Below are 25,847 nucleotides of genomic sequence, written 5' to 3' on the forward strand. Positions count from 1 at the left end.
CCTGAGGACGGACGGGATGGTGCAGTTGCCACTGGACCCCTTTGTCCTCTCCTAATGTGGCCACATTGAATGAATCTCCTTTTCCCACATTTTTACAGTTATTATTATTATTATTAATTTTTCTCTGTGTCGCCCTGGCTGTCCTGGAACTCACTCTGTAGACCGGCCTGCTCCTGCCTCTGGGAATGCTGGGATTAAAGGTGAGCTCTACCACCGCCTGGCTAATTTGTCTTTTTAATAGGTTTATTGAAGGTGACTGTCTAGGGCTGAGAAGGCAGAGGCTCTGACCCTGGTAAATTCAGTGACAGGATCACCAACAGACAGGGACAAAGGAGGAGCTGGGAACGTTCCTTCTGGCTCTACACTCCGGGACTGCGGAAAGGGGAACAGAAGTGGGGAAAGGGTGAGTCTCTGGTGCTAATCCCTGCTTCCTGTTGGGATTGTCCTGACTGTTGCTGGGGCCTGTCTTCGGATGTCACAGCTGCGGAAATAGATCTCCCCTCTTCACCTGTTCTTAAGCAGCGGCCTCTTCTCTAGCTTCCTGTCAGAGGAATGCCATGGTGCTGGGGCCTCAGAGGACTGAATGCCCGCCCACCTTCCCACCTCTGAGGGCGCAGGGTTTGAGGAATTGAGCAAATCTACAGGGGAGACATAAAGAGCCCCTGGCATCCTGGGCCATTTGCCTAATGTCTGCCTGGTCCTCCCTCCAGAAACCTCTGGGTCCTTAGGACTCCCCTCTCCTAAGAGTGATCGACAGAATGACAGTGAGTGATTCCTCAGCCCTCCTAACCCGCCTCACACACCCATGCCCCGTCCTATAAAATTTTCTATTCCCGTGGGAGCAGGGAACCGAGTCACCCTAGCTTATCACTCAACAAACGTGGGTTCTCCCAGGGTTAGCATCAGCGTCAGGAGGAGCAGAACCTAAGCCTGGGGAACCCCAGCCAGGGGCCTGAAGGTGGATCTCCAGAAGAGAGGAACCCCACGCTGCGGAAGAAGAGGAGGGCCAGGGCGGAGGCTTGGGCTGTTTCCCAGGCACCGGGCATACTGGGCTGGGCGGGTCAGTATACTCTTGGGAGGAGCCTTCCCAGGCGTCCCCAGAGCTACCTAGGTAACTGACCTGCTAAACCATGTCCTCCCTCAGGAGCGGGAGCTGGAGTGGCGCCCCATCACAGAGTGCAGTCCCTATGGTGAGACCCGAGCCCAGGAGCACAGACTGTTTGGAATGGGCGCCAGGGTGGGGACTGCGGAGCTGGGATGGGGGTAAACTCTAGGAGAGGTCCCAAACCAAGAGGAAGAGACTGGACGGGGAGGAAGGAGGCCATAGGGTGCAAAGACACTGAGCGGGGAGTGGGGGGCTCCTGACATGCCTCACCCCTCTTCTGCCTGGTTGGGCTGAATCCCCACCCATGTCCCCAGCCCTGGGTGACCATCTTGCAGCCTTTTCCTTGGACTGTCCCGTCTCCTCTGCCTCAACCCAGCCGTGTCAAGGAAGGTAACTTCCCTGGGTCACTCCCTTGACACCCCGCTGCCACACATCCCTGGGGCCTCCTTTCTGTTCCGTCCTGTATAAATGTTGTATGCCGAGGGGGATGGGTCTGTGTGGCGGCGGGCCGGATGGGCCTGCTGAAACGTGTTCCGCAGATCTGCTGGAGCTCATGATGCTACAGAATGCCCAGCTGCACCAGCTGCTGTTGAGTCAAATGGTGGCGGGAGCCCTGAACCCAGGGCCAGAGGGGCCCAGCCCACAGGTGTGTGAAGGTGGGGCCCAGGGTGGGCTCTATGTGGGGGACCCCCCACCTGGAGTAAAAAGACAGAGCATAGAGTAGCAGCAGGAAGCTAGCCCACACCCTGCCCGGCTCAGTCCCTTTGGCATCTATTGTGTGCCAAGGCCTGGTGTCAGCTTCTAGTAGGAAGGGAATTTCCAAATCTCCACTACCACTCAGACATTGTTTCCAAGGTTTTCCTTCCAGGTATTCCTCTGTGTACCTCAAGTCCTAGGAGCCTGGTGTAGAACTCTTTTTTAAGGGCTCAACGGCTATTTGTCGAACAAAAGAATGAATAAAGGAATGGCTAGGTAGGCTGTGACAGGCACGTACAGAGATGTGGTATTACTGCACACCTGGAGAGGAAGGGAGGAAGAAGACAGAGTCCTTGGAGGACTGCAGGAGGCCTTAGGGCAGACTCTTGAAGATCAGGTAGGATTTGAACCCGGGATGGAGGGAGTAAAGGGTGTGGGGTCTGAGAAAGGAAGACCCAATGGAAAGGGGACTCTGGGAGACCTGGAGGGGTTCAAGGAGGGGCTAGTTGGGGAGTTTAGGGAGGTGGAGATCCTGAATTAGGGCTGCCAACTCACACCCCTAGGCCCTCTGCGGCCCTGAGGTGAGCATCCCGCTTCCTTGAGGGATGCACAAAGATGCAGGAACAAAGGCAGATTGCTCTCTTGGATGAGTTAGGCTCTTCGACGAGGTTCACCTCCTAGAGACTCAGCTCTCCCCTCTGCAGAGGAATGGGGTGAGCGTCTCCAAAGCGCCTTGGCTGCACGCAAGCGCAGCTCACTAAACAGTACAGCCTCTATGCCGGTGACGGTGATGATGTGCAGAAAATAATGCAGGAGATGGAGGAGGCGGGGCAGTGGGGGCAGGGAGGGCTGAGCCTGGCTCATCGCCACCCCCCTCCACTTTGCACCCCCCCAGGTCTATACAGACAGCCAACAGGAGCAGGTGGAGGAAGAGATGGAGGCGCGGGAGCAAGAAGAGCCTGTGGTGATCCACCACCACTATCTGCCGGGCCCCATGACACTCTGGCCAGTCTCTTTTCTCCCTGTTCCCCCACATCAACCTCCCTGGCAGGGTGCACCCAGGATTCAGCACCAGCCGCCTGCCTCCAGGCAAGGGGAGGTGTAAGTGAGAGTGGGGGGTGGGCATGATCAGGTCCCTGATCTAGGCTGAAAGAGCAGGCTGGGGGTGGTGGTAAAGCCTCAAAAGTCACCCTGGGCCTCTGACAGGGTCTTTCTTTTCTCTCTCCCATCTCAGGAGAGATGTGCCCCCACCGCCACCCCCCAGTGCCACAGGGACTGTTGGTGTGGATGTACCCCCAGCTTCAGGTAGGGGATGGGTGGACGGGCCGTGGGACCTGACCTGGGGCAGACTGAGATGTCAGAAGGACCATGTGCCCTTGTGGATGGGGGCTCCTGCCAATTACTGCCTGGTCCCGTTCTATGTTCCTCCTTGGGGGTCCACCAAGGCAGGAAGGAGCAAGCTGAGGGTTCTGTCTCCCTAGAGTACTATGATGCTGAGAGCCTGCCCTGAAGACAGATCATCATCAGGCCTCACCCGCTTCAGCACAGGGCTGCCAGCATGCTGGACTCACTCTGCATCCATGCTGAAGCCCTTCCTACCCACCCTGTCTCAGTCAAGCCGTCTACCCTGGGGCAGCAGGCTCTCTGCTCCACTGCTGTCTCAAGCTGCCTGTTCTGGAGAGAAAGCTCCGTAAAACTCCTCCCTGACCCAGAAGCCACGCAAACCCGATTGATCCTGTTCCCTGTCTGGACCAGACCAAGGCCCTGATACCAGAGCCCCAGCTGTCTTTGCCCCTCTCTCCCCTCTGTGGAGTCCCCCTTGGGCCTGAAATAGGGCATGAGAGAAGAGAATGGCTCCTGTCTCCAAATGCCTGAAAGCCCCTGGAAGGCAGCATGGTTGGGGAAGAAGGCTGGCTCAGGAGGCCCCTGCGGCGGACTCGGCTTCCTTGGGCCTCCTTTCCCTGGATTCTGTTGGTAGAAAGGAGAGCCAGGGCCAAGTCCTGATTCAACCAGGAACAGCCTGAGGTCCCCAGGGCCACGTGCATACAGAAATTCCTCCCCATTCACTGGACCTCAGTAGGAAATCAGTTGCTAATGGTGTGGGTAGACGTCTGGGGTCTGGGCTGCAGAGGAAAAGTGCAGGGAGATGGGAAGGGTGGAGGAGACAACTGGGTGAGCAGGTCACAGTTAATACCATCCTTGTCACAGGTGCTGCTGTTATCCCAGGAGCAGACATGGAGAGCACAGGGTGAAATCCAGGTATTTGTATTGAGGTTAAAAAGAAAGGAAATGTCCCCAGTGTCTTGTGCCACTGCCAGAGTCCTTCAGCCAGTGCTGGACCACACCCTGAAGGCGCCATATTTAGTTCCAGCAGCCACCAGAGGCCTGGGAACATCGGCTCACCCAGGACGTTGCCGCAAGGCTCGGGGCAGCCTCATCCAGGCAGCCAGCACCCCGTAGGTGCCCGTCCGCTTCCTGTGCCAGTGCTGGCCGAGGATAAAGCAGAGTAGGACCGATGTCACAAATAAGACCAGCAGTATTGACACCACTATGATTATGATGATTATCGGGTGACCATTCGTATGCTCTGGGGAGGGAAGAGGCAATGCATTTAGAGATTTTCAGGTGCCAGGCACCCCAGGGAGTTCACCCATCATGCCTTAGCCACTCATGCATTCCACAGACAGCCTGGTAGCAGAGAGAAGTGGCATAAGGTGTCTGCCCCCCCCACCCCCGTGTGACATAGAAGAGGAAGGTGGTCTGCACTCCAGGCTCCATCAGGTAGAGCAGCTACCCCTCTTCAGCAGCACCCGAGACCAGTATGTAGAGCCTGGACACCAGGGTGTTGTGGAATATTAAAGATGTGTTACATTTGTTTCTGCTGTGGAACATTTGTTTAATGGTGCAAAGATGTGCTGCATTCTTTTCTGTTGCATTTGTTTAACTCTGTGAAGCTGTGTTACTTTGCCTGCCTAAAACACCTGATTGGTCTAATAAAGAAATGAAAGGCCAATAGCTAAGCCGGAGAAAGGACAGGCAGGGTTAGCAGAATAGAGAGAATAAATAGAAGAAGAAGGAGAAGAGGAGGGAGCAGGGGACCAGCCACCCAGTCACACAGCCAGACACAGAATAAGAAGGAAAGGAAAAGCCGGGTGGTGGTGGCGCACACCTTTAATCCCAGCATTCAGGAGGCAGAGGCAGGCAGATCTCTGTGAGCTTGACGCTAGTCTGGTCTACAGAATGAGTTCCAAGGAAAGCTCCAAAGCTACACAGAGAAACCCTGTCTCGAAAAACAAAACAAACAACAACAACAACAAAAAAAAGGAAATAAAAGATATATAGAAATAGAAAAAGATAAAAGCCCAGCAAAAGATAGACAAGATAATTAAGAAAAGCTGGCTAGAAATAAGCCAAGCTAAGACCGGGCATTCAAAGAATGCTCTGTGGGAGCTGGGTGGCGGACCCCCAACAACAACGCCATGGCCTGGAGGGTGTCATGGTCAGGTTTATACCATGTCCCTCGTCAGGCAGAGCTGAGTGAGCTTCAAGCAAGCTCATTTACAACAGGCTTTGGCCACCACGAGTCACAGACCAGCAGTGCTCCGGGAAGCTGTGGGTCAGGCCAGCAAGCCTTCCCACTGTAGAAAGGGCCATAGCTAGAGAGAGCTCACTACCACAGTCAAGGCGACACGCCCAACCACTAGTTGAGCTCTCCTGGCTTCTGGGAAAGTTAGGGTTCAGCTTGGAGCTTTGAGAGAAACCCAGTAAATCAGGAAGAGGGAGCCCTCAGGATTCTACATACACATCAAGCTACCTAGGAGTGGGGCTTGTGGGTTTTCTTTCCCCAAGGTGCCAAGAGGGATGCCATTTCTGCCCCTCTGGGCCCACCATCTCCTTACCGAAGACTTCGAGGATCTGGGACGTTGAGTTGATGAGGATGATGTGCCCACCATGGGGCCGCAGGTCCAGCACAGCCTGGCAGGATAAGTTGAGGCTATCCTTCGTTAGAGCTGTCCTGTTGAATATGGCTATGGCGTTACTTTCAGCTCCCCCAAAGGTCTGGTTCTGCAGGGTCTCTCCTTCATGGAGCAGGCTGAGGGTGAGGCTCTCAAGGGGCTTCACGGCTTCTGCCGTACACTCAATGGTGAAAGCTTCTCCCACAAACACCTGCGAGGACTGCAGCTTCAGTGTGACCTTAGCCGGAGGTTCTGTAGGAGACAAAGGAGGAAGACCACTCGGGCCTGTCTCCATCCCCTCCAGATACCAAACACAAATGTTTGAATTAAACAGCTGGGTGGTTGTCCTGGGAGCACTGAAAGGGAGCTCCTCTATGTGTGGACTCTATGACAGTCCTCAGAGCTGACTGTGAGCCTCCTCCTGAAGCCCGGGCAGGAGCTGCGTTTGCCTCACTTCTCCAGCTGGTTCCGTGACCAGTGTCATTGCGGATCCGCTGAGTAACGACTACAGCGGTACCCTGGTTTCCACTTAAGCTACTCCACCCATCCTCACCCCACCTAGGACTCAGAACATCTTTCCAGCTTTTGATCTATCAATGTCATTAACCAGTAGCAGGGAAACACTTGGAGCCAAGACTGAGCGAATCCTGCCAGGCATGTACACAATGCTCACACGTTTGCCATGGGTCCTTGGGGAACGATGAAATGCTCCACTTTCTCCCACTTTCCTGGTGTTCTCTAGTAGCTCCTCCATCTCACGATGCTTCCCTGATTCCCCCACTGCTTGTGATGCTTATGGAGTGTTCTGGCGACAGAACCGGGGTGGGAACTGACTTCCAGATCCGTGCAAACCCTGGCTAGACTGACATTCTTGGAGAAAGATTCAAAACCTGCGCGGTCTGCTTCCGAGGTATAGGAGGACTTGTGGAGCCCAACCAAGGGTTTAAGCGGATCCTGAGCCCCCAGACCTGACCTGCTTGTGGTTCAGGAGCCCGGAGGAGATGAGGACCAGGAGCAGTCACTGAGCAGATGTGGGAGTGTATAGTTGACGTGGGCCCTACCCTGAGGAGTGGAGTCCCAGGCATAGACACTCACTGTATACTCTGATGTTGAGATGCTCTGAATGCTGTTTCTCCTCACAGGTGAAGTGGCACAGGAGGCTCGTGTCTTGGGAGATATTTAAGACTAAGAACTGTTTCCACTTCCCTTGGGGGTGCTCCTCCAACACTTTCTTACTCAAGGTGGTCTCCAGGCCACCCACTTGCGGATTCTCACAGCTAGTGCTGCAGTTGACTTTCAAAGCGCCTGTGGCTTCTACTATCTGCCTCTCGGACGATACGTGGACCTCAAACGCCTTCTCACCAGACCCTGGAAGAGCAAAAGCACCAGGCAGCAGATGTCCCCGATGCCCGCCCTCAGGCATCTCTAGTACTCCGCACCACTCCCCTACGGAGTGCATTAGACCTACGGAGGCTGCCACTCGGGGACTTCCTGCGTTCTTTCCTCCAGTCCCTCTGTCCATCGGCACTAGGTCAGTCTTCCCCGAGCCTCTCTCTCGCTGCGTTAAGCTCCAGTTCAAAGTTCTCTCTGTCATGAAGACACCTCTGAGAATGGAGGTAAGGTCTGAACTCACACAAACACAGAGAACTGCCAGGATGCCCTTCGGGGAGCGGTGAGCTCCAGGGAAAGGCATGGGGCAGGTGGTGGAGGGACTCTTATCCCCCCCCCCCGAGACAAGGTATCTCTGTGTGTAACAGTCCTGGCTGTCCGGAACTCACTTTGTAGACCAGGCTGGCCTCGAACTCTCAGAGATTAACCTGCTTCTGTCTCCCGAGTGCTGGCATTAAAGGAGTGCGCCATCACTATCCAGAGGGACTCCACTTTTAATAACATGGTTAAGAAAAGACAATGAAAAAAAAAAAAAGAAAAGACAATGATAATGACATTGGGGCAAATATGGAAGGAGGCTGTGAGCCTTGTGTGTGCTGTGGGAGCAAGTTCCAGACACCGGGAACTGCTGGCTCCCAGACCTGCCCGTGGGAGCTTGCTCTCCTGAAGCAATGGATGGCCAGAACGGCAGGAGCTTAGCTAGGAAGAGGAATGTTGGAGACAAGGCCAGAGAAGCAACAGGCCACCATGAGAAGGAGCTGCTGCACTCACGGCTCATAACTTATGTGGATGCTCTGGAAACATTTTGAAGCTTCTAGAAGGCTGGGCCTGAGTTTTTGCCTGTTTCTCTTTATGCTGACCACACAGCCCAGTGCATGACAGATACTTGGGAAGTATCTGGTATGCAAAGATGGGACCCTCAGTGCTCACTGCCACTCTGTGAGGACCATGAAGGTTCTAGGTCCCAGCCAGCAGGGCCCCTACACATGGCCTGTTTTCTCTACCTCCCCCAGCCCACTCAGCCATCAGCTAGCGGTATGTAAATAACTTGCAAAAGAGGGGCTTTCCATGTAGACAGTACTGGGTTTGAACTTAACATCTACCAATGTACTATCCGGTCAGCCTAGGGTTGGATGTGTCCTCTCTCTGAGCCCCAGTTTCTTTGTCCATTAAGAGGGCTAACGTGCCCTCCCCTGGGCCCTGAGTGCAAGCAAGCTTGAAAGCACTTGGCAGGTTGACTAAGGCACAAGGCGCTCAGCACGTAGTGGCGGTGTCCTTCCTGATCTCCTTGACCCACTGAAAAAAGTTTCATTTTCATTTTGTTGTCCCAGTGAACGCAGCGCCCCCTGCTGCCCTCTGCTGTTCACTAGGTCCCTTTGGCACACTCTCCTCTCTTCGCTTAAGACCCTGACACCCCTTCTTACCCACTCACTGCTCGCCACTCAACCTTGGCAGCCTGTCGCATCAACATTCTCAGAGCCCTGGGCTTGCTCCATCCAATAACCAAGAGGCCATGATCTCAGCCACTGCCTGAGGCCATGGGCAACCCAAGCCAGGCTGTCACGGTCTTCTGGATCCATGGTGGAGAGGCCCCTGTAGCCAGGATGCCCTCCTCCCCAACCTGAAGCCCAAGGAATAGTGCGGAACTCCCTACTCTAAGATGCCACGTGCTGGAAACCCTGGGGACCGCTTACCTGAGCAGCAGAGCAGGGCAAGAAGGGTTATACGCAGGCTCCGGCAAGCAAAAGAAGACATCTCAGGTGGGGTCTATCAGCTCCAGGGGCTCAGTTGCTGGCTGCCTGCAGGGAGACGGAGATATGAACACCACAGATTGGGGAGTGAAGGCTGGAGCTCGGGACTGAAATCCGTAGTTTTCTCTGCACAAATGATCTCATTTCCTCTCATTATCTGAGATCAGGAAGTCTAAGCACAGGACAGCTCCCAAACCTTCAGGCCCTCAAGAATTCAGGCAGAGGAAGCTGGGAGGCAGTTGATAAGCAGGGGTGTAACACGGCCCTCCCACGTGGCTTGCTCCCTGTGTAGGGCTAGGAGAGGAGGGGGAACTCATATTCAGGGAAGTGGGTGTGGTGCAAGAGCATGGGTGCATGCCCTTACATGTGTGTGTATGTGTGTGTTGCGTGTGTGGCATTTCTGTCTGTGCGTGGGGCAGAATGAGGCCTCCAAGGCTCAGATCTGAGGAACTCCGAATCCCACCGGGCCTCTGTTACAGTCCTCTCTGGTAAGAGAATATCCAAAGTTAGAAGAACACAGTCACACAGCCATCTCCGGCTAATGCCCTGCATATGTCTGCACACATTAATGTCTTGCTTAGCTTCCAGGAGAAGCCTAGCCCTAACTCGGCCAATGCAGGGCCCACATGGGGCTCAGAGATTGCAGAAGGGCAGCCCACAGTGGTCTGCAGTGGCCCAGGTCTAGGAGGTCAGGGAACAGACTGGCTACAGCCTATTTCCAAATCCTAGGCCCTTTTCCAGGTTTGTTAGCTGATGCCTTCTTGCCCATCTACCATCCAAGCAGGGCCTTGGCCTGGCAAAGCTAGAACCTAATGCTTTCTAGTCAGGCTCTTCCCACAGGCAGTGAGTTTTTATGGGAGAGAAGGCCTTCCTAGGCAATGTTGTGTTCCCCATATAACCAAGCTTGCTCTCTCAGTCCTTAGATCCTCCGGGACAGGTGGGGCAAAAGCAGCCTCCTTGATGTCTCTGTGGAATCCCAGAAGAGCCTATCTGAAAGGAGTCCCAGGGTTTGGGGGGCTCATTATCTGAGGTCAAGTACCACACGCAAGGCTAGTTCCCAGGCCATTGCAGCCTCCAGATGTTAAGCAAAGGAAGCTTCAATGGCTCAACCAGTGACCTGGGTTCCTGGGCTGGAGAGTACTGTGGCATCCTGCCATTCTCACAACACTGTGTGCAGCTATCCAGTGCTGATGTTAACAGCTGGATCCAGCGAAGTCCCTGTGTGAGGCTGCTGAGCTTTGGAATCATGCCAGAAGGAAGGGGAAGAGAGTAAGCAGAGAGAAGTGGGGAGAAGTGGAGTGGGGTCGACAGGGGGGGCTCTGATCTCACATGAGGGTGACAGAGTGCTGAGGACAGGGGACAGGACAGCTGGAAGGGTTTGGGTGATAAGTGGGGACTGACCTCCTGTGGGTAGTAATAGTAATAATAATAATAGTGGTGATACTAATACAGCAACACAGACACTACATATAGGGGGGAACAAGTCCTTTTTCATTTTGGGGGTGCTTGTGACTGAGATGCCGTGTCTTCCTACATGCTAGGCAAGTGCTCAGAGCTGCACCCTAAGCTCTCTTGTAGACCAGGCTGGTCTCGAACTCACAGAGATCCTCCTGCCTCTGCCTCCCAAGTGCTGGGATTAAAGGCGTGCGCCACCACCGCCCGGCCACCCTAAGCTCTCTTTGTGCTTTTCGTTATGAGACAGGGCCTCACTAAGGGGTCCATCCTGGCCTCGAGCTCACTTTGTAGTTCAAGTTCAGAGAAGCTCGTCATCAGGCAGTGTGTGGTTGTGTGAGCATCGTAGTGTGTCTACACACGCCTAGATGGTGCAGGAGACTACATGCTTGGTGTACATAGCTGTGCGTGCTATACTTGAATGCAACTGCAGTACGGTAGGTTGGCACTACTGTCACCAGCGGTCTGGGAGCAATGTGTTGAGTTACAGTGTTAGGATGGCTATGGTGTCTCTAGGTGGTAGGAATCTTTTCCAGCTTCCGTGTAATTTTCTGGGACCCCTGTTGTAGACGTGGCTTGTCACTGATTGAAATGTCTTGGGGCATGCAGCCGTACCAACTTCATGCTGGTCACTGTCAAAGCACCCTGTAATCATTAACTAATTGCTCCTGAACTCTACAAGCTCGAGTACTTCTACTTCCCATCTCCTAGGAGAAACTGAGGCACAGAGAGGCTAAGTGGCTTGAGCAAGGTCACATACCTAGGAGAGAGTGAAGTCCCTATGGGTGACAGGCAGCCATGGGTAGCTGATGAAGCCCACCAGAGCAGGGGCAAAGGAAGTCATTGTGAGGGTCAGATTCCCTGGAAACCCTTGGGAGGGACACGCCAGGCAGGAGAAGGCCAGAGGAAACTTCCGGTCAAGGCTCAAAAAGAAAGCAAACAGCCATTACCAGAACAACCATGGAAACACAGCAGGGTTATAAAAAGAGCTCACACAACAGAAAGGAGAAGGGAGGCTGCCAGGGGCTGGGAAGGGAAGCGGGAGTTTTCCTATGGGTAGTTTCATTTTGTAAGGTTGGTTCCGAAGATTAATCTCGGAACAATGTGAACGCGCTTGGTTGAAAATAGATAAACAAATGGGTACACAGCAGAGTACGTATAGAACCACAATTAAAAAAAGAAATATAAGCCGGGTGGTGGTGACCCATGCCTTTAATCCCAGCATTTGGGAGGAAGAGGTAGGTGGATCTCTGAGTCCAAGCCTGTGATCTACAGGAGTGAGTTCCAGGACAGCAGGGTCACACAGAGAAACCCTGTCTCGAAAAACAAGCAAACAAAAGCCAGGTGTGCTGGCACCACTTAGATGCTGAGACAGCTGGATGGTGAATTTGAAGGCAATCTGGGCTACTCTCAACAATAAAAAATAAATGAGACTATAAAATAATGCATGCCATAATATGGAACAAAGTAAACCAAGAAAAATTAACTTTTCAGTCTTAATTTGAGAAGAAATAAAAAATCTGAGTGGGGGCCGCGAGACGGCTGACTCAGAAGGTATAAGCTCTTGTCACCAAGCCTGATGACCTGACTGTAACCCCGGGGACCCATGTGGTGGAAAGAGAGAATTGACTCCCACGAGCTGTGCTCTGACTGCTGTATGTGTGCGGTGGCAATGTAATAAAATGGGAAAAGAAAGATAATTCCTTCCCAACTGATCTGCAGAGTCAATGAAATCCCAGTCAAATCCCAACGAGGATGGAGCTTGAAAGTGTTTGTTGGAAGAATAAGATGATCCAGTTACATGAGAAGGATGAAAGACAAGCAATTTGTTCTTAGAATACTGAGATTTAATACAAAAGATTAATATGGGACCGGGCGGTGGTGGCGCACGCCTTTAATCCCAGCACTCGGGAGGCAGGCGGATCTCTGGGAGTTCGAGGCCAGCCTGGTCTACAAGAGCTAGTTCCGGGACGGGCACCAAAGCTACAGAGAAACCCTGTCTCAAAAAAACAAAACAACAACAACAACAAAAAAACAAAGAAAAGATTAATATGGGGGTAGAGAGATTAGTTAGTGGGCCTAGTTTCTAGAACCTAACACACACCTAACACATGACAATGGCGACACTGCAGATGGCTGGGTAAAAGAAAGGTCTACCATATGAGGCTGGATCAACTGATCAACTAGACGGGCAGGGGAGCAGTATCCCCACATCACAGCAACTGGAGAACTCAATTCCATTCACAGTGAGTACTTACGTGTGAAGGGAAACTTTAGAAATACTGACAAAATATAGGAGAGTGTTGTCATTGCAGTAAGGTATTAGGTAAGACTTCAACTGTCAATCATAAGCAACAGAGGCGAGGGCTGTGGCTCAATGGGTAGAGCGCTTCCCTGGCACATACAGGTCCTGGGTTCCATTCCCAGCACTGAAAAGACAGACAAATTAAATCATTGATAACTGAGTGCACAAAGCAATGTCAAAGGAAAGAGGACATTACTTTTAGCTCAACAGTAAATCAAGATAAAAACCACATCTACCAAGTTGGCAGAGGTTAAGAAGTCTAAAGGTCAATTTTTGGAGAAGTTCTAGGGTCAACAATAACTTTTACAGTTACTGACGGGAGAGTACATTGGTTCCCTGGGAAACAGCAAGTATTATCTCGTAAAGCTGAATAAAAACCAACTTATTTTATTTTGTGTTTTTATGCGTCTGTGATCAGAAGAGGGTGGTGGGTGTCCTAGAGTTAAGGCGGTTGTGAGCCACCCTCACAACCTCAGAGTGCTGGGAATGGAACTCCCGTCTTCTGTGAAGCAACAAGCACTCTTAGCCACTGAGCCAAGTAGCTTCCTCCCCTAGGGCACAACTCTTCTCTTAGATATGGACAACCCTGGAAGACCTTTTGTGCCAAGACCGCCTTGTGTGACTTTAGGCAAATCACCCAATCTCTTTATGCTTCCACTCCCTGGTCTGAAAGATGGGATTCGTGCTAACACCTCCTTCATAGACTTTTTTTTTTTTTTTTTTTTTTTTGGTTTTTCGAGACAGGCTTTCTCTGTGGCTTTGGAGCCTGTCCTGGAACTAGCTCTTGTAGACCAGGCTGGTCTCGAACTCACAGAGATCCACCTGCCTCTGCCTCTGCCTCCTGAGTGCTGAGATTAAAGGTGTGCGCCACCACCGCCCGCACAACCGCCTGGCTTTTTTTTTTTATTTATTTACTTTTTTCAATTTTATGTGCATTGATGTTTTGCCATGGGTGTCAGGCAAGGAAGAGGAGGCTTGGTGGGAATGTGGGCGGTAGCATTGATGTCTCCTATTACTGACTGACATGGTTCTCAGGACAAGACCTGAACCACGTGCTCACTTGAGAGACAGGGACTGGATGGTAGTGGGGGCACCCAGGAGGCAGAGATAGGCGGATCTCTCTGAATTGGAGGCCAGCCTGGTATATATAGAGAGAGTGAGTTCCAGGACAGCCAGGGCTACGCAGAGAAATCTTGTCTCAAAAAACAGAGAGAGAGAGAGAGAGAGAGAGAGAGAGAGAGAGAGAGAGAGAGTCCCTTTCCAGGTCTCAGCCCCTGTGGACCTGGGGTAAGAAAGCAGTGGCCCTGTTTGGTATGGTGGCCCATGACTTTAGGCGGAGCTCTGGGAGTTCCAGGTCAGCCCGGGCTAGGTTTCTAAATCTGTCACCTACATGCATGTCACCCAGGGGGGAAGGAGAGGAAGAAAGCAAAAAACAGGAAACAGTCACTAAGGCGGGGCCAGGGTGGGGGTTTGGAGACAAAGAAAACAAGAGCTTCAGAATATTTGAAGGAGGTACTCCCTCTGGGGATCTCCCCCCCCCCCAACCACTGTGCTTACCAGAGTGGGGGAGCTGAGGCTTGGAGAGAGGAAGAGGTCAGAATTCAGGCCTGACACCTAAGAGGCCAAAGGCTCCATGCTGCCTGCTCGTCGGAGGGGAAGTGGGAGAAGCCAGAGGCTGTGACTTACCTTGCGGGGCTCAGATGCTGGTCTGTGGTGTGTGTGTTAAGTTTCTATCCGTGAACCCTTAGACTCTCTCAGGTGTCACGTGTTTCCTGTGCCCTGGTTTCTTCACCAAATTAACATGGTTTTAACACTACTGGCTTTTCCCCCACATTGACATAAAATATACCTAATGAAATTTATTGTTTTTTCGTTTTTCTTTTTTCTTTTCTTTTCTTTTCTTTTTTTTTTTTTTTTTTTTTTTTGAGGCAGGGTCTCACTATATAGACCAGGCTAGCCTCACATTCAAAGTCTTCCAGCCTCATCCTCTTGAGGGCTAGCTAGTATTGTTTAAGCTACCATGCCCTCAACAGTTTGTGAACACAGTTGTGTGGCTCCTAGAACATTCACTGTGAGCCATCTCCAGCACTCTCCAGAACTTTCTACCTTTCCAAACTGAAACTCCAGGTCCATCGCGGTAATTCTCCCTCCTTCCCCAACCCTGGCAACTCCCATTCTACTTTCTGTCTCTGACTTCACTGGGTCCTTTTGTAATGGCTTCATGTCATTGGGTGTGACTTCCCCGGGTTCATCTGTGTGACGGCATGTGGTAGAACACCCTTTCCTACGGCTGCAGACCGTAACTCTGTAATATCACACACACCTGCCCACAGCTGGACACTGTGTTCCTTCCATATTCTTGTAGTTTTAAATAACGTTGTTATGAACGTGTGTGAAAATTCCCATTGCATTTATTTATTTAGTTTTGTTTTTTGAGACAGGATTTCTCTGTGTAGTCCTGGCTGTCCTGGACCAGGCTGGTTTTAAGAGATTTCCTTGCCTCTGCCTCCTGAGTGCTGGGATTAAAGGTGTGCGCCACTACCACCACCTGGCCTCATTGTCTTTTTAAAAAGCATTACTGCATTTATTTATTTAGCGTGTGCAAGTTCACGAATGCAGATGTGCCTGCCACACAGTGGAGGTCAGAGAACAATTTGTGGGAGTCAGCTCTTTCCTAACACATGGGTCTTGGGGACCGGACTCAGGTATCAGGTACAGCATACACCTTTACCTGCTGAGCCACCTTGTCGGCTCAAATTCCTATTTTTATTTTCTCTTTTTTCCCTGCTCCCTGGCCACCATAAAGTGAGCATATCAAATCGTCCTCATGCTCCCTGTCACAATGTTCTGCCTCCCCATTGCCCAGGAAGGAACAACAGAGCCAAGTGACCGCTGACTGAGACTCCGAAATCTTAACCTGAAACAAAGGGAGCAAGGACCTTGTGGGACATCCTTAGGTCACTTGGAGACCATCCTTGAAAGACCCTGGGGGACTATGTTCCTTCCTCTAAGCTTCTCAGCTAGAAATATGCCAGCGGCTGCAGAAAGGTGCGGGTACCTAAGATTGCAGAACTATACCCTTGAAAATGGTTAGAGGGCTGGGCAGTCTCGGCTTTCAGTTCTTTGGGAGCATACCCCAAGTGGGACTGCTGTAGCAGATGGCCATTCTGTGCAACTTACAGAAAACTGCAATCTTATTTACTCCCCTTATGTGCAGGTTCTTGAGGCCTTTGATGGAATGAGTCCCTCACTTGTGCCTGTCCAGTCAGTAGCACAGAACACCATCTTCTCTGGCCTCTCTCTGACTGCTCTCCACAAAAACCCGCTCGTGACTAAGAGCCATCATCCCAGATCGCCTTGTGTCTGTAGCCTCAACCAGCAAGTATTATCTAGCAGGTGGCTTTGTTTTAACGAGCAGGAAGTATGAAATTTGGGCATGGGGGTGGGGTGGGTACCGGACACACCAAGGATCTTCTTCCCATGGGCCAGTTTCACAATCCATAGTGGTTAGAGCTCTAGTTCAGCAATCAGGACTCCACAGAATCTTCCAGACCGTGGACGAATGCCGACCGTGAATGCTGATTGATGGTCTGCTGGCTGTACAGTTTTTCTCAATGCATTTGTGCCTCAGTTTCTTCAAAGCATTCCTCTCCTTACCCGCTGGAGACAGGATTTCTCTGTGTAGTCCTGGCTGCCCTGGAACTTATTCTGTAGACCAGATTGGCCTGAACTCAGATCTACCTGTCTCTGTCTCTTGGGTGCTGGGTTTAGAGGCATGTACCATAAAACCTGGCTTCAAAGTATTTTTTTTTTCTAAGACAATGTTTCTCTGTAGCTTTAGAGCCTGTCTTGAAACTAGCTCTTATAGACCAGGCTGCCTTTGAACTCACAGAGGTCTGCCTGCCTCTGCCTCCTGAGTGCTGAGAGTAAAGGCATGCGCCACCACTGCCTGGCTCAAAGTAATTTTAAAATGTCCTGCCTTACTGCTGGCAAGCCAAGGACTGTTGTGACCAGTGTTTTAGCAGTATCTGTTGTAGACATAAACTGGGGTAGACATCTGTACCAGTCAGCATCATACTGTCAACAACAAAACCTCTGAGGTAACAATTTATTTCTGTATTATTTTGTGTGTATAGATCTGTGTAGAGTATGCGTGCCTGGTGCCGATGGAGGCCAGAAGGCGGCATCGGATCCCCTAGAACCAGAGTTACAGGTAGTTGTGAGCCGCCACGTGGGTGGTAGGAATTGAGCCCTGGTCCTCTGGAAGAGCAGGCAAATGCTCTTAACCAGTGAGGTATGTCTTCAGCCCTGGTAATCAAACTTAGGAAAAAAAAAATTCAGCTTTAGAGGTCTAAAGTCCTGGATGGGGGCCACTGGTTTGGTGGTGTATAGCAATGGTGGCATATTGGGGGAGGCAATCATATCTCAAGCCAGTAAGCAAGGGGATAGAAGGACAGAGGGGACACTTTCACATATGCTATACTGTAAAACACACTTGTACTCCACATTGTAAAGAGCAATTGGGACATGCATGTCACTGTTGGCTTAGCAAAGGCACATTGTTAATGGTCTGGTTATTCTGAGTTGACCCCTTTTCTCCCTTGGGTGTAGAAAGGGTGTACACATTGTTTCAGCAGAACGAGGAAGGGCTGTCAATTTCAGTAACCGCCAACTAACCACCAGCAGAAAGAAGAGCTAAGTGTTGGCCAGGGCAGAGAAGGCCAGAGTCTCATGGTGGACTGAGAGCCCAAATAAGAGGCTGTGGATCCGTCTGGAATCATGGGTTTGCACAGGTAATTTTTTTTTTTTTTTTTTTTTTTTGGTTTTTCGAGACAGGGTTTCTTTGTGGTTTTGGAGCCTGTCCTGGAACTAGCTCTTGTAGACCAGGCTGGTCTCAAACTCACAGAGATCCGCCTGCCTCTGCCTCCCGGAGTGCTGGGATTAAAGGTGTGCGCCACCACCGCCTGTAATTTGTAAACATTGATCAAGGGTCTGTAAACAATAGGCACACAAGAAGTTTGGTTGAGACAGTTGGTATTTGGACACGTGCTTATCTGTGTCTCTGTAGATTGTTTCCAAGGACACTGTGGTACCTGGACTATTGCAGGGGTTCAGAGAAAATGTCCAGCTCCATGATCACCCTCACTCTACAAGGGACAGGGCGGCATATATTCTAGTCCATGTTAACTCACAATGAGAAGAGCGTGTGGCTGTGGGCTACTTAGACAACTACCAGCTAATGAAGGGGTTGGCTTTAGAAAGCCAGGTCCCTGGGAGAGATGGCTCAGCAGCTAAGATCACTGGTTATTCTTCCAAAGGACCCTGGTTCAATCCAGCACTCACTAGCTGTTAAAGCTAGTCCCAGGGGATCTCATGCCCTCTTCTGGTCTCCATGGCTACTGCATGTGTGTGGTATACAAACATACATGCAGGCAAAACACCCATGCACATATGGTCTTTGGGCTGGACCCTAGCCTCATCTCAGGGGAGTCCCACACACAGAGTGTGGAGTCAGATCAGCACATCCTAGAGGCCGTACTGAACAGTCCACCACAGCAGGAATTAGGGTGGACAGTACACGAGCGCCTTCTAGTGGTGGAGAGAGTAAGCTTCCTGCCACCTACTCTTAGAAGGCAAGAGAATTAACATCTCTGGGCAGGGTGGCTAAACCAAACATTTCATGTTTGAAGGTAGATTTGGACGCAAATGGGTCCCTGAGAAACTGTGTGTTTTGAGACAGAATTTCACTCTGTAGCCCAGGCTGGCCTGAAATTCACTGAATAGCCTAGGTTGGTCTAGACCTTGTGACAATCCTGCCTCAGTCCCCCAAGGGCTGGGGTTACAGGTGTGGGTCACCAGGCAGTTTGATGAACTATTTTGTTTTTAATTGTACATGTACATGTTTTGTCTGCATGCAGGCATGTGCATATGAGTCCAGGTGCTCACAGAGGTCAGAAGAGAGCATTAGGTCCTCTGGAGCTGGAGTTATAAGTGATTGTGAGACAGCCCACGAGGATGCTGGGAACCGAACTGGGATCCTCTGCAAGAGCATCGAACACTCTTAACCAGTATGCTATCTCTCCAGTTCCCTGAGGGACTCTTTTTAAGGGCAGAGGGAAGGACACGCAGGAGGTGCCTAGGAGGACCAAGCTAGATCTGAATTCCTTGTAATCCTTCTGGGTTGTAGACCAGGTTGGCCTCAAACTCACAGAGATCCGCCTGCCTCTGCCTCCCGAGTGCTGGGATTAAAGGAGAGTTCGACTACACCCAGTCCCTCTCCCTCTTAACTTCTATCTATTTCATGGGTTAATAAAACCAGCACACTTAACTGGGGACCAGAAGGGGGAACGTACTGTTTCTTAGGAAGAGGCCAGGGGTGGCTGTTCAAAAATGAAGAAATCCAAGGAGCACTGGGTTTACAGGGTTTGTTTACTTTTTTAAAAAATTAATGAGTAGAGCCGGGCGGTGGTGGCGCACGCCTTTAATCCCAGCACTCGGGAGGCAGAGGCAGGCGGATCTCTGTGAGTTCGAGGCCAGCCTGGTCTACAAGAGCTAGTTCCAGGACAGGAACCAAAAACTACGGAGAAACCCTGCCTCGAAAAATCAAAAAAAAAAAAATAAAATAAAATTAAATAAATAAATAAATAAATAAATAAATAAATTAGTGAGTAGAGCCTGACGAAATAACTGCAAATAACACAGCCATTAGCATGTGGTTGTGCCTGGCAGTGACCCTCTTCTTCTGGTGGGAGAATCTCCCAACTGTGATCTCCCACGGTGGAGGTGGACAGTGCTGGACACTGGCTTTCCCAGCCTCCTTTGCTCTTTCAGGAGAATGCATGCCCGATTCTTACTCTGGGATGCAGTGGGGACCAGGATGGTGTTTTCTGCAGGTAGGAGCAGAGTGACTATAATGAGATCATAGCGTTCTGGGGGACAGACCTACCTGTGTCTCTCCCATCACACCTGTCAGCTGCCTCTCTTACCCACCCTGAGCCAACAGAGAGAATGACTCACTTTGTGACCAGAAAGAGAGAGAGGAAGAGGAGGAGCCCAGATCCCTTACGGGCACACTCCCAGTGACCTAACTGTGCTCCCCATGTGCTTCCTAAGGCCTCTCGGTACTGTCAGTGGGGACCAAACTTCAGTAGGCTTTTATGGACCATGGAAGAAGCTGGTCTCAGTCTCCTAATGCACAAATGATAAAAACCCAGAGACAGATATTGGGGTTCAAGCTGAAAGATCAGGGAAGCAAAGCAGACAGCCACTAGGGAGCACTTACCTTTACAAAATCTTCAGACTAAAGAGAAAGCAAGTTCCTGTCTCATCCCGCCTTATATTCCTTCACAGTGCTGGGGTTAAAGGCGTGCATCACCACCACCTGGCCTCTATGGCTAACTAGCGTGGGTGCTGGGATTAAAGGTGTGTGCCACCATTGCCTGACATGTATGGGTGACTAGCGTGACTGGCTTTGCACTCTGATTTTCAGGCAAGCTTTATTTATTAAAATGCAAATAAAGTATCACTATAATCTCCTGGAGATATGGCTGGGTCCTTCTGAAGTACTAAATGATCACAAGTCTCAGGACCTCCTAGGCTCTTAAGGCATGAAGTGGGAGGGGACGGTTGGTTAGCATCCACACAGTACCTGTGGGATCCTGGGGTCAGTACTGTGTGAACAGTCCTGCCTTGGGGAGACTAAACTGGCCTTAGGCTGCAGGAGTACATCCCGGGGTCACAGCTGTCTGGTGAGGAGCTGCTAACATGTGCCAGGTCAGACTGCACAAGCTCTCTCTTCCCAGGTATCTTGGTCCAGAATCCTACTCACCATACACATACCCCAGACTGACTGGGACTCTAATTCCCAATACGTGGCAGGTCATTTCCAATGGGCCACCCTCCTGAAATTCAGGTAAATAATACTCCAGGAAATCTCCCGCAACATTCCGAGACAGGCTTTTCCTCAACAGCCCCCAAGGAGGATGGATGTTCGAGCTCCGGAACCAAGGCATAGATACCAGGGATCCATTTTCTCACAGTTTAACTAGCTGCTCAGGCCACTCAGATGCTGCACCCCTGGAAGAAGATGTGGTGGGCCCGGCTCCCGCTTCACGCAGGACTCTAGTCTTTACAAAGCAAAGCAACTCCCAAATCTAAAACTACCTTTATTTGTGGTTGGCTCAGCATAAGTCACCTTCATCAATGAGCAGAATTATAAAACTGTACAGGAGGTACAAAAATAACCGTTCAACTTAGATAACGGCCCTCATAATACGAGCTTTAAAAATACACAGAATAGATGTACAATCTGGCAGTTTATAAAATATAAAGCTAAAAAGAATATTTTAGTTTCCATAAAGAGGAGTGAATCACACAATCAGCACACATCAATTAAACAATTAACTGTCTACAGAAGACACATGGCACAGATTTTTAAAAAAATCATCTAAAAATTAACATTTTACCCAGACCAAATTATTCACCCTTTAAAGACAAGGTTATCAAAAGGTGGCAGGATACAGTGTAACTTTTCTTTTCCAGTTTTAAAATGGTCAGGGGTATTATCCACAACAGATCTTATGTGCTTTAAGCAAGTGCAATTGTAACCGGATATACTTCAGAGTAAAAATTAAATAAATATAAATAGATTCAATAAATAGGTCATCGCAAAATGAACTACACAAGGTCTTTGTGTGGGGAAGCCACATAGCTGGCTGGTAATGCTTAGTGAGTGGGGACTCCGCCGTCAGTTTTAGGGACAACTGGGAAGGAATACTATACCCACCAAACACATGGGGAACAGAGAGCTGAGGCGACAGGACTGGCAAACAGTGTGGCTAAGGTTGCTCCTGAGGGAAGCTCAACATAGATGTGCCTCTGCGGCTTCCTAATAAGTACAGAAGAGACCTAAGTGCCCAAAGCAACCCAAATTACACATGGAAAATCACTAGTCCATAACGAAAACCGAGAATGGGGAGAGAGCAGGCACTTTGGCTCAGCTGGAAGTCTGGTAACCTTCAGGAGGAGAAGCTTATGAAAGGGCCCTGGGGGGCCAACACTGTGGCTTCTAGATGTGAGTGATGGGCAAGGATAGTACTGTGGGAAAACCAATCACAGAGAAGGGCAAGCGGGGAATTTCAAGAGGCTCTTTCCAGGGCAGCTGCGGCTGCTCTTCCATCTCTTCCTGCACCTCTGGACCGTGGCAATGAAGACAATGAACCAAGAGCAGACCCAGGGGCAGATGGAGAGTGGGACCTACAGAAAGCCATGCATGACCAAAGCCCTGCAGATGACAAGCAGGTGGCCAGCACAGGAGAGTCTGCAGCCAGGGGTGGCTCTGCAGGTCACAGCAGCAGCTAATCAATTAGCCTTTCATTTTGGGGAAAGGAGCTTCAGCAGCTAACTAAATCACATGTACACAAAACCTCCACAAAGTAAAGGCTCTGAGGAGAGCCTCATGCCTATCTTCAAAGTCGGTGGAAAGCACTTGGCTTTATCTGCTGACCTCAGACCTCCACCTTCTCTGTAGTGCATCATGGGAAGAGCCTACAGCTACTGCTGTATTGAGAGCAGGAGACACCTCTGCCGGGGTTCACCTTCAGTTTCTAGACGGCCTAGTGATTTACCAAGTGACACCTATGTTCCCAAAAGTGCAAGTGCTTTGGTACCAATGACACAGCATACTTTCTGAACTTAAAGTTCAACACAAGGCAAAGTGTAAACAAAGGTAACATCCCAGACATAACTCAATTCCATCCTAAAGCTGAAGATGCTGTGCCTGGAGACAGCTGGGCGTCTTCCAGGGCTCCTAGCGCCTCTGAAGATGTGACAATGCTACAGAGCTGGCCTGAAGTGAAGGCAGGCAGTGTCTCTTGCTGAGCATCCCAGATGCCCACAGTGTTTTCATGACACACCTGGAGAGCTAACAACTGCCTGGTTTCTAGAGGACACACAGAGGTGAACTGACCACAGCTGATTGATTTTTGAGATGGGACAGTTTTAAGGCACAAGTGGGGCAAACCCCAAATATACACCCTTCCTACCCACTTGAGTTTTCTTTCTGCCCTGACACTGTGTGCTAATGACTCTCAGGAGGCTTTAGAAGGCACAAGTCTTTCTGTGCTCTCCATCTGTGCCCCAAGTGTCTCATACCCTATCTAGCTCTACAGAAGGTTCCTACAAATAAGTGCGAGGAATAGAGGACTTTTGGAGATTTGATTGGTTAGAAACTGATCTGATACATGAATAGGGGACTTGGAAATCTGATTGGTTAGAAACTGATCTGATACATGGCAAGAACCTTTGAAAAGCTGACCCAAGACAGACTGGGAGGTGACACCACGCTGGACCTTTATAAAAGACTTCAGCACTTCCCAAAGGGAAACTCAGCCAGGAGGAACAAGGTAGGCAGCAGTCTCAGAGGCAAGCCTGTTAGACCACACTGGCTGCACCTCCTGCCATTGGTCTTAGGCTGTCCCCTCTCGGACCCACTGGCAAAGTGCTATGGTAAGAGATGAACAGGAAGTCAGCCACGGGGACTGAAATTCCAAGGTCTAAACAGAGTTACCCATGAGGTTCAAAGATGCAGGAGGTTAAGAAAGAGTTCACTTTGGCCACCATGAAAGTAAGGAAATCAAATTCCACAGCAGCTGAGAAGCTTTGGGTAAGTGGCCCTGTACCAGTACACCAGAAGACCTCTCAGGGGATGCAGCAGCCATGACTACAGTCAGTGCAGTGCAGAGAGCTGCTGAGGCTACTCTTAGCACAGAACAAGCCTCAGCTCACCAGGACTACATGTCAGAGGCCACACTGGCTCAAGGAGTCTACACAGAATTCAACCCCCTGGACCCTGACTACATACTAACCTCAAAGGCTCTTGGGAGGGAGAAGACAGTAAATTCTGACTAGACCTAAAGTTAAAAATTAATTTTAGAGAAAAACGGTACTGACAGAATCACTTTGATATCAATACATTTACACAGTGTTGCAAGATGTCTTACTCTTCAGCATTAGAGAATGTTATACATTCTTGAGGGAATGGTGATTTTTGGTACTACACAAAACAGAAGATATTATATCTTACATTTCTTCTTCACAAGCATCAAGCTACATTTAACTTACTTATGCAAATGCAGCATTCTGCAATATGACCAAAACACACTCATTAATATCTGCCAGAAATGTAAAAGCTGGCCTAAAAAGCCTATGGTGGCTCTGGCCTTGGCTCTCTATCCCCAGGGCTTTGGCTTACAATCTGTGTGCTAATCTCTGGGCTCTGGGGCAGACGGTCCATATCACTCACCTCCTGGTTCTGAGCCTCTCCATGTGCTCGGAGGTTCCCTCTCGTTGCTCCCCTCTGGCCCTGTCTGGTCTTAGCTGCCTTCTTGATGGCCAGGGAATTCTTCATCTCACATGGCCAGGATTCAGTCTATCAGGAGCTACTGTTCAGTACACTTGTGCTGGGCCAGCACTCCAACTAGAACTGAATGCCCTCTTCATCTTCCATTCCCAGACACAGCTCAGCTGTCCACACGCACTGCTAACCAGTCTCTAACTCCATGCCCCACACTTACAACTTGGTGCATGAGGCAACACAGGCTACCAGTAACCTGGAGGTGCCTCCTATATCAAGAAGAACACCTCTGAACGTTCTCTTCCTTAGCACCCTGAATCTCTCAAACCATTTCCAGCAGAGGGTACACTTGCTGCACCCCAACCAGGCTGCTCCTAGCACGTAGGCAAAACAGGATTCCTCTACTCCCTCACTGAAAGGCCCCAAACTGCCACCCCACAGGAATTCTAGAAAGAAATATACGTGGAAGAGAGTTCATCCAGTGAAAGGTTGACGCTGCTCCTCTTGCAGCCTCTGGGACAGGCCCACCTTTGTAGGTAGCCCTGACTACAAGACTTCAGGGCCACGTCGTTTCAGCTTTCTGTAGTCATGAGGGCCCCTCTCCCGTTCCGTTCCTAGGATCAGCATTATCTTCTTCTGGCTGCAGGGCAGCAGCTCAAGGCACTTGGTTTGAGGAGCTTAGTCTTTCTGCTAATCCCAGAGGCAGCAAGCTATGGACTGCAGAGATCAGGACCACGGTCACTGTGGGGGCAACCACACTAACGGGGCTGCCCTAGCTCAGAGGGCATCTGGAGTTACTGGAGGCTGGGGTTCTGTGGGCTCATGCAAGTAGTAGGTCTGGAAGAGTCTCTCATGACTGCACAGCTCCATGGCTCGGTAGGTATGAGAGAGGAGGTAGGGGAAGCGTGATGTGAAATAGCGCACAAAGTCATCAGGGATGGAGCCCAGCGTCTCCTGAACCTCCACAGGGAGCTCTCGGTAGTGGTGTTTCTGTGAATGAGCAGAGAGACACAGCTTTAGCAGCTGGATGACAGTGCTAAGGGCTTCTCTGTAAGGAAAGATTCATGTACCAACAACACATCTCTGCTGTCTTGTAGGCTTTCCTCCTTCACAAGTAGAGCTCAAAGTGGGTGAGGCTCAGCCTAAGGAGAGCAGCTGTAGCTTCACTATGAGGCTGGCCACTTGGAAGGGAGCACAGGCCTCCCATGAAGGTCATGGAATTGTGGTGTTTGTCCTAACATGACTGAAGGCTGCTTCTGCGCCTGGGGTCAGCCCTAAGTGAAGGTTGTTCAGTGGCTCACAGGTCAAGAGCATCCCCAGGACTCCAAGAGGACACAGAGAAACCCTTCCCCCAAATCTCTGAAGATTTGACCTTGTATAGGAAAGTGACCAGAAGGTTCCTGTTAGACAGTGCTTATAAGGTGTCTGTCAAGCAGCCTGAGGGTACCATCAATCAGCAGAGATCATGAAACACCTATGTCCCAAGACACTGGTCCCTAGAGCTTAGCCCTGCATCCTAAAGTCTCCGGAAATTCGAGCAGAGACATGGCATTGACTTGTTGTGGTTACTAGGATGAGAACGGTCCCTATAGGCTCATATATTTGAAAGTGTGGCTCCCAACTGGTGGACTTTTTAGGATTAGGAGGTGTGGCTTTGTTGGAGGAGGTGTGTCACTGGGGTCTGAGGTTTCAAAAGCCCATGCCAGGTCCAGTCTTTCTCTACCTCCAACTGTGGATCAGTATGCAGCTCTCAGCCCCTGCTCCAGCACTATGCCTGCCTGCCGCCATGCTCCCAGCCATGACGGTCAGGGACTCACCCTCTCCAACTGTAAACTGTAAG

General features: G+C 50.5%; 3 protein-coding genes across 6 annotated transcripts in view; 1 reads left to right on the forward strand and 2 right to left on the reverse strand.

Annotated features, from left to right (window-relative positions):
• The first annotated feature begins 1,121 nt into the window (after nt 1–1,121).
• Prr29 (proline rich 29) lies at nt 1,122–3,840 on the forward strand. The gene is made up of 6 exons (XM_057773303.1): nt 1,122–1,190; nt 1,420–1,495; nt 1,645–1,751; nt 2,697–2,902; nt 3,036–3,106; nt 3,283–3,840. Exons 1-6 carry the CDS (start codon nt 1,131–1,133, stop codon nt 3,309–3,311), a joined length of 549 nt encoding a protein of 182 aa, XP_057629286.1. The 5' UTR covers nt 1,122–1,130; the 3' UTR covers nt 3,312–3,840.
• A 214-nt stretch (nt 3,841–4,054) lies between these two features.
• On the reverse strand, nt 4,055–14,357 carry Icam2 (intercellular adhesion molecule 2). 4 transcript variants are annotated; one of them, XM_057774834.1, is made up of 5 exons: nt 14,341–14,357; nt 8,841–8,945; nt 6,853–7,125; nt 5,701–6,009; nt 4,055–4,388 (listed from the first exon to the last, which is right to left on the reverse strand). In XM_057774834.1, the coding sequence occupies exons 2-5, from the start codon at nt 8,899–8,901 to the stop codon at nt 4,201–4,203; spliced, it is 831 nt and encodes a 276-aa protein (XP_057630817.1). In that variant the 5' UTR covers nt 8,902–8,945; nt 14,341–14,357; the 3' UTR covers nt 4,055–4,200. The 4 variants fall into 4 exon arrangements, with proteins under 4 accessions (XP_057630817.1, XP_057630815.1, XP_057630814.1 ...); XM_057774832.1 differs by lacking the exon at nt 14,341–14,357 and adding an exon at nt 14,212–14,279; XM_057774831.1 differs by lacking the exon at nt 14,341–14,357 and adding an exon at nt 12,608–12,626.
• Nucleotides 14,358–20,801: 6,444 nt separating this feature from the next.
• The window catches only part of Ern1 (endoplasmic reticulum to nucleus signaling 1), a 96,703-nt gene continuing 91,657 nt past the window's right edge, over nt 20,802–25,847 (reverse strand). Inside the window, 1 exon segment of the mRNA XM_057775570.1 lies at nt 20,802–24,997. Within this exon segment, the coding sequence (XP_057631553.1) occupies nt 24,785–24,997 (213 nt within the window). The 3' untranslated portion in view covers nt 20,802–24,784.

Source organism: Chionomys nivalis, chromosome 7, assembly GCF_950005125.1.
Source record: "Chionomys nivalis chromosome 7, mChiNiv1.1, whole genome shotgun sequence".
In the NCBI taxonomy this organism is placed as follows: Eukaryota; Metazoa; Chordata; class Mammalia; order Rodentia; family Cricetidae; genus Chionomys; species Chionomys nivalis.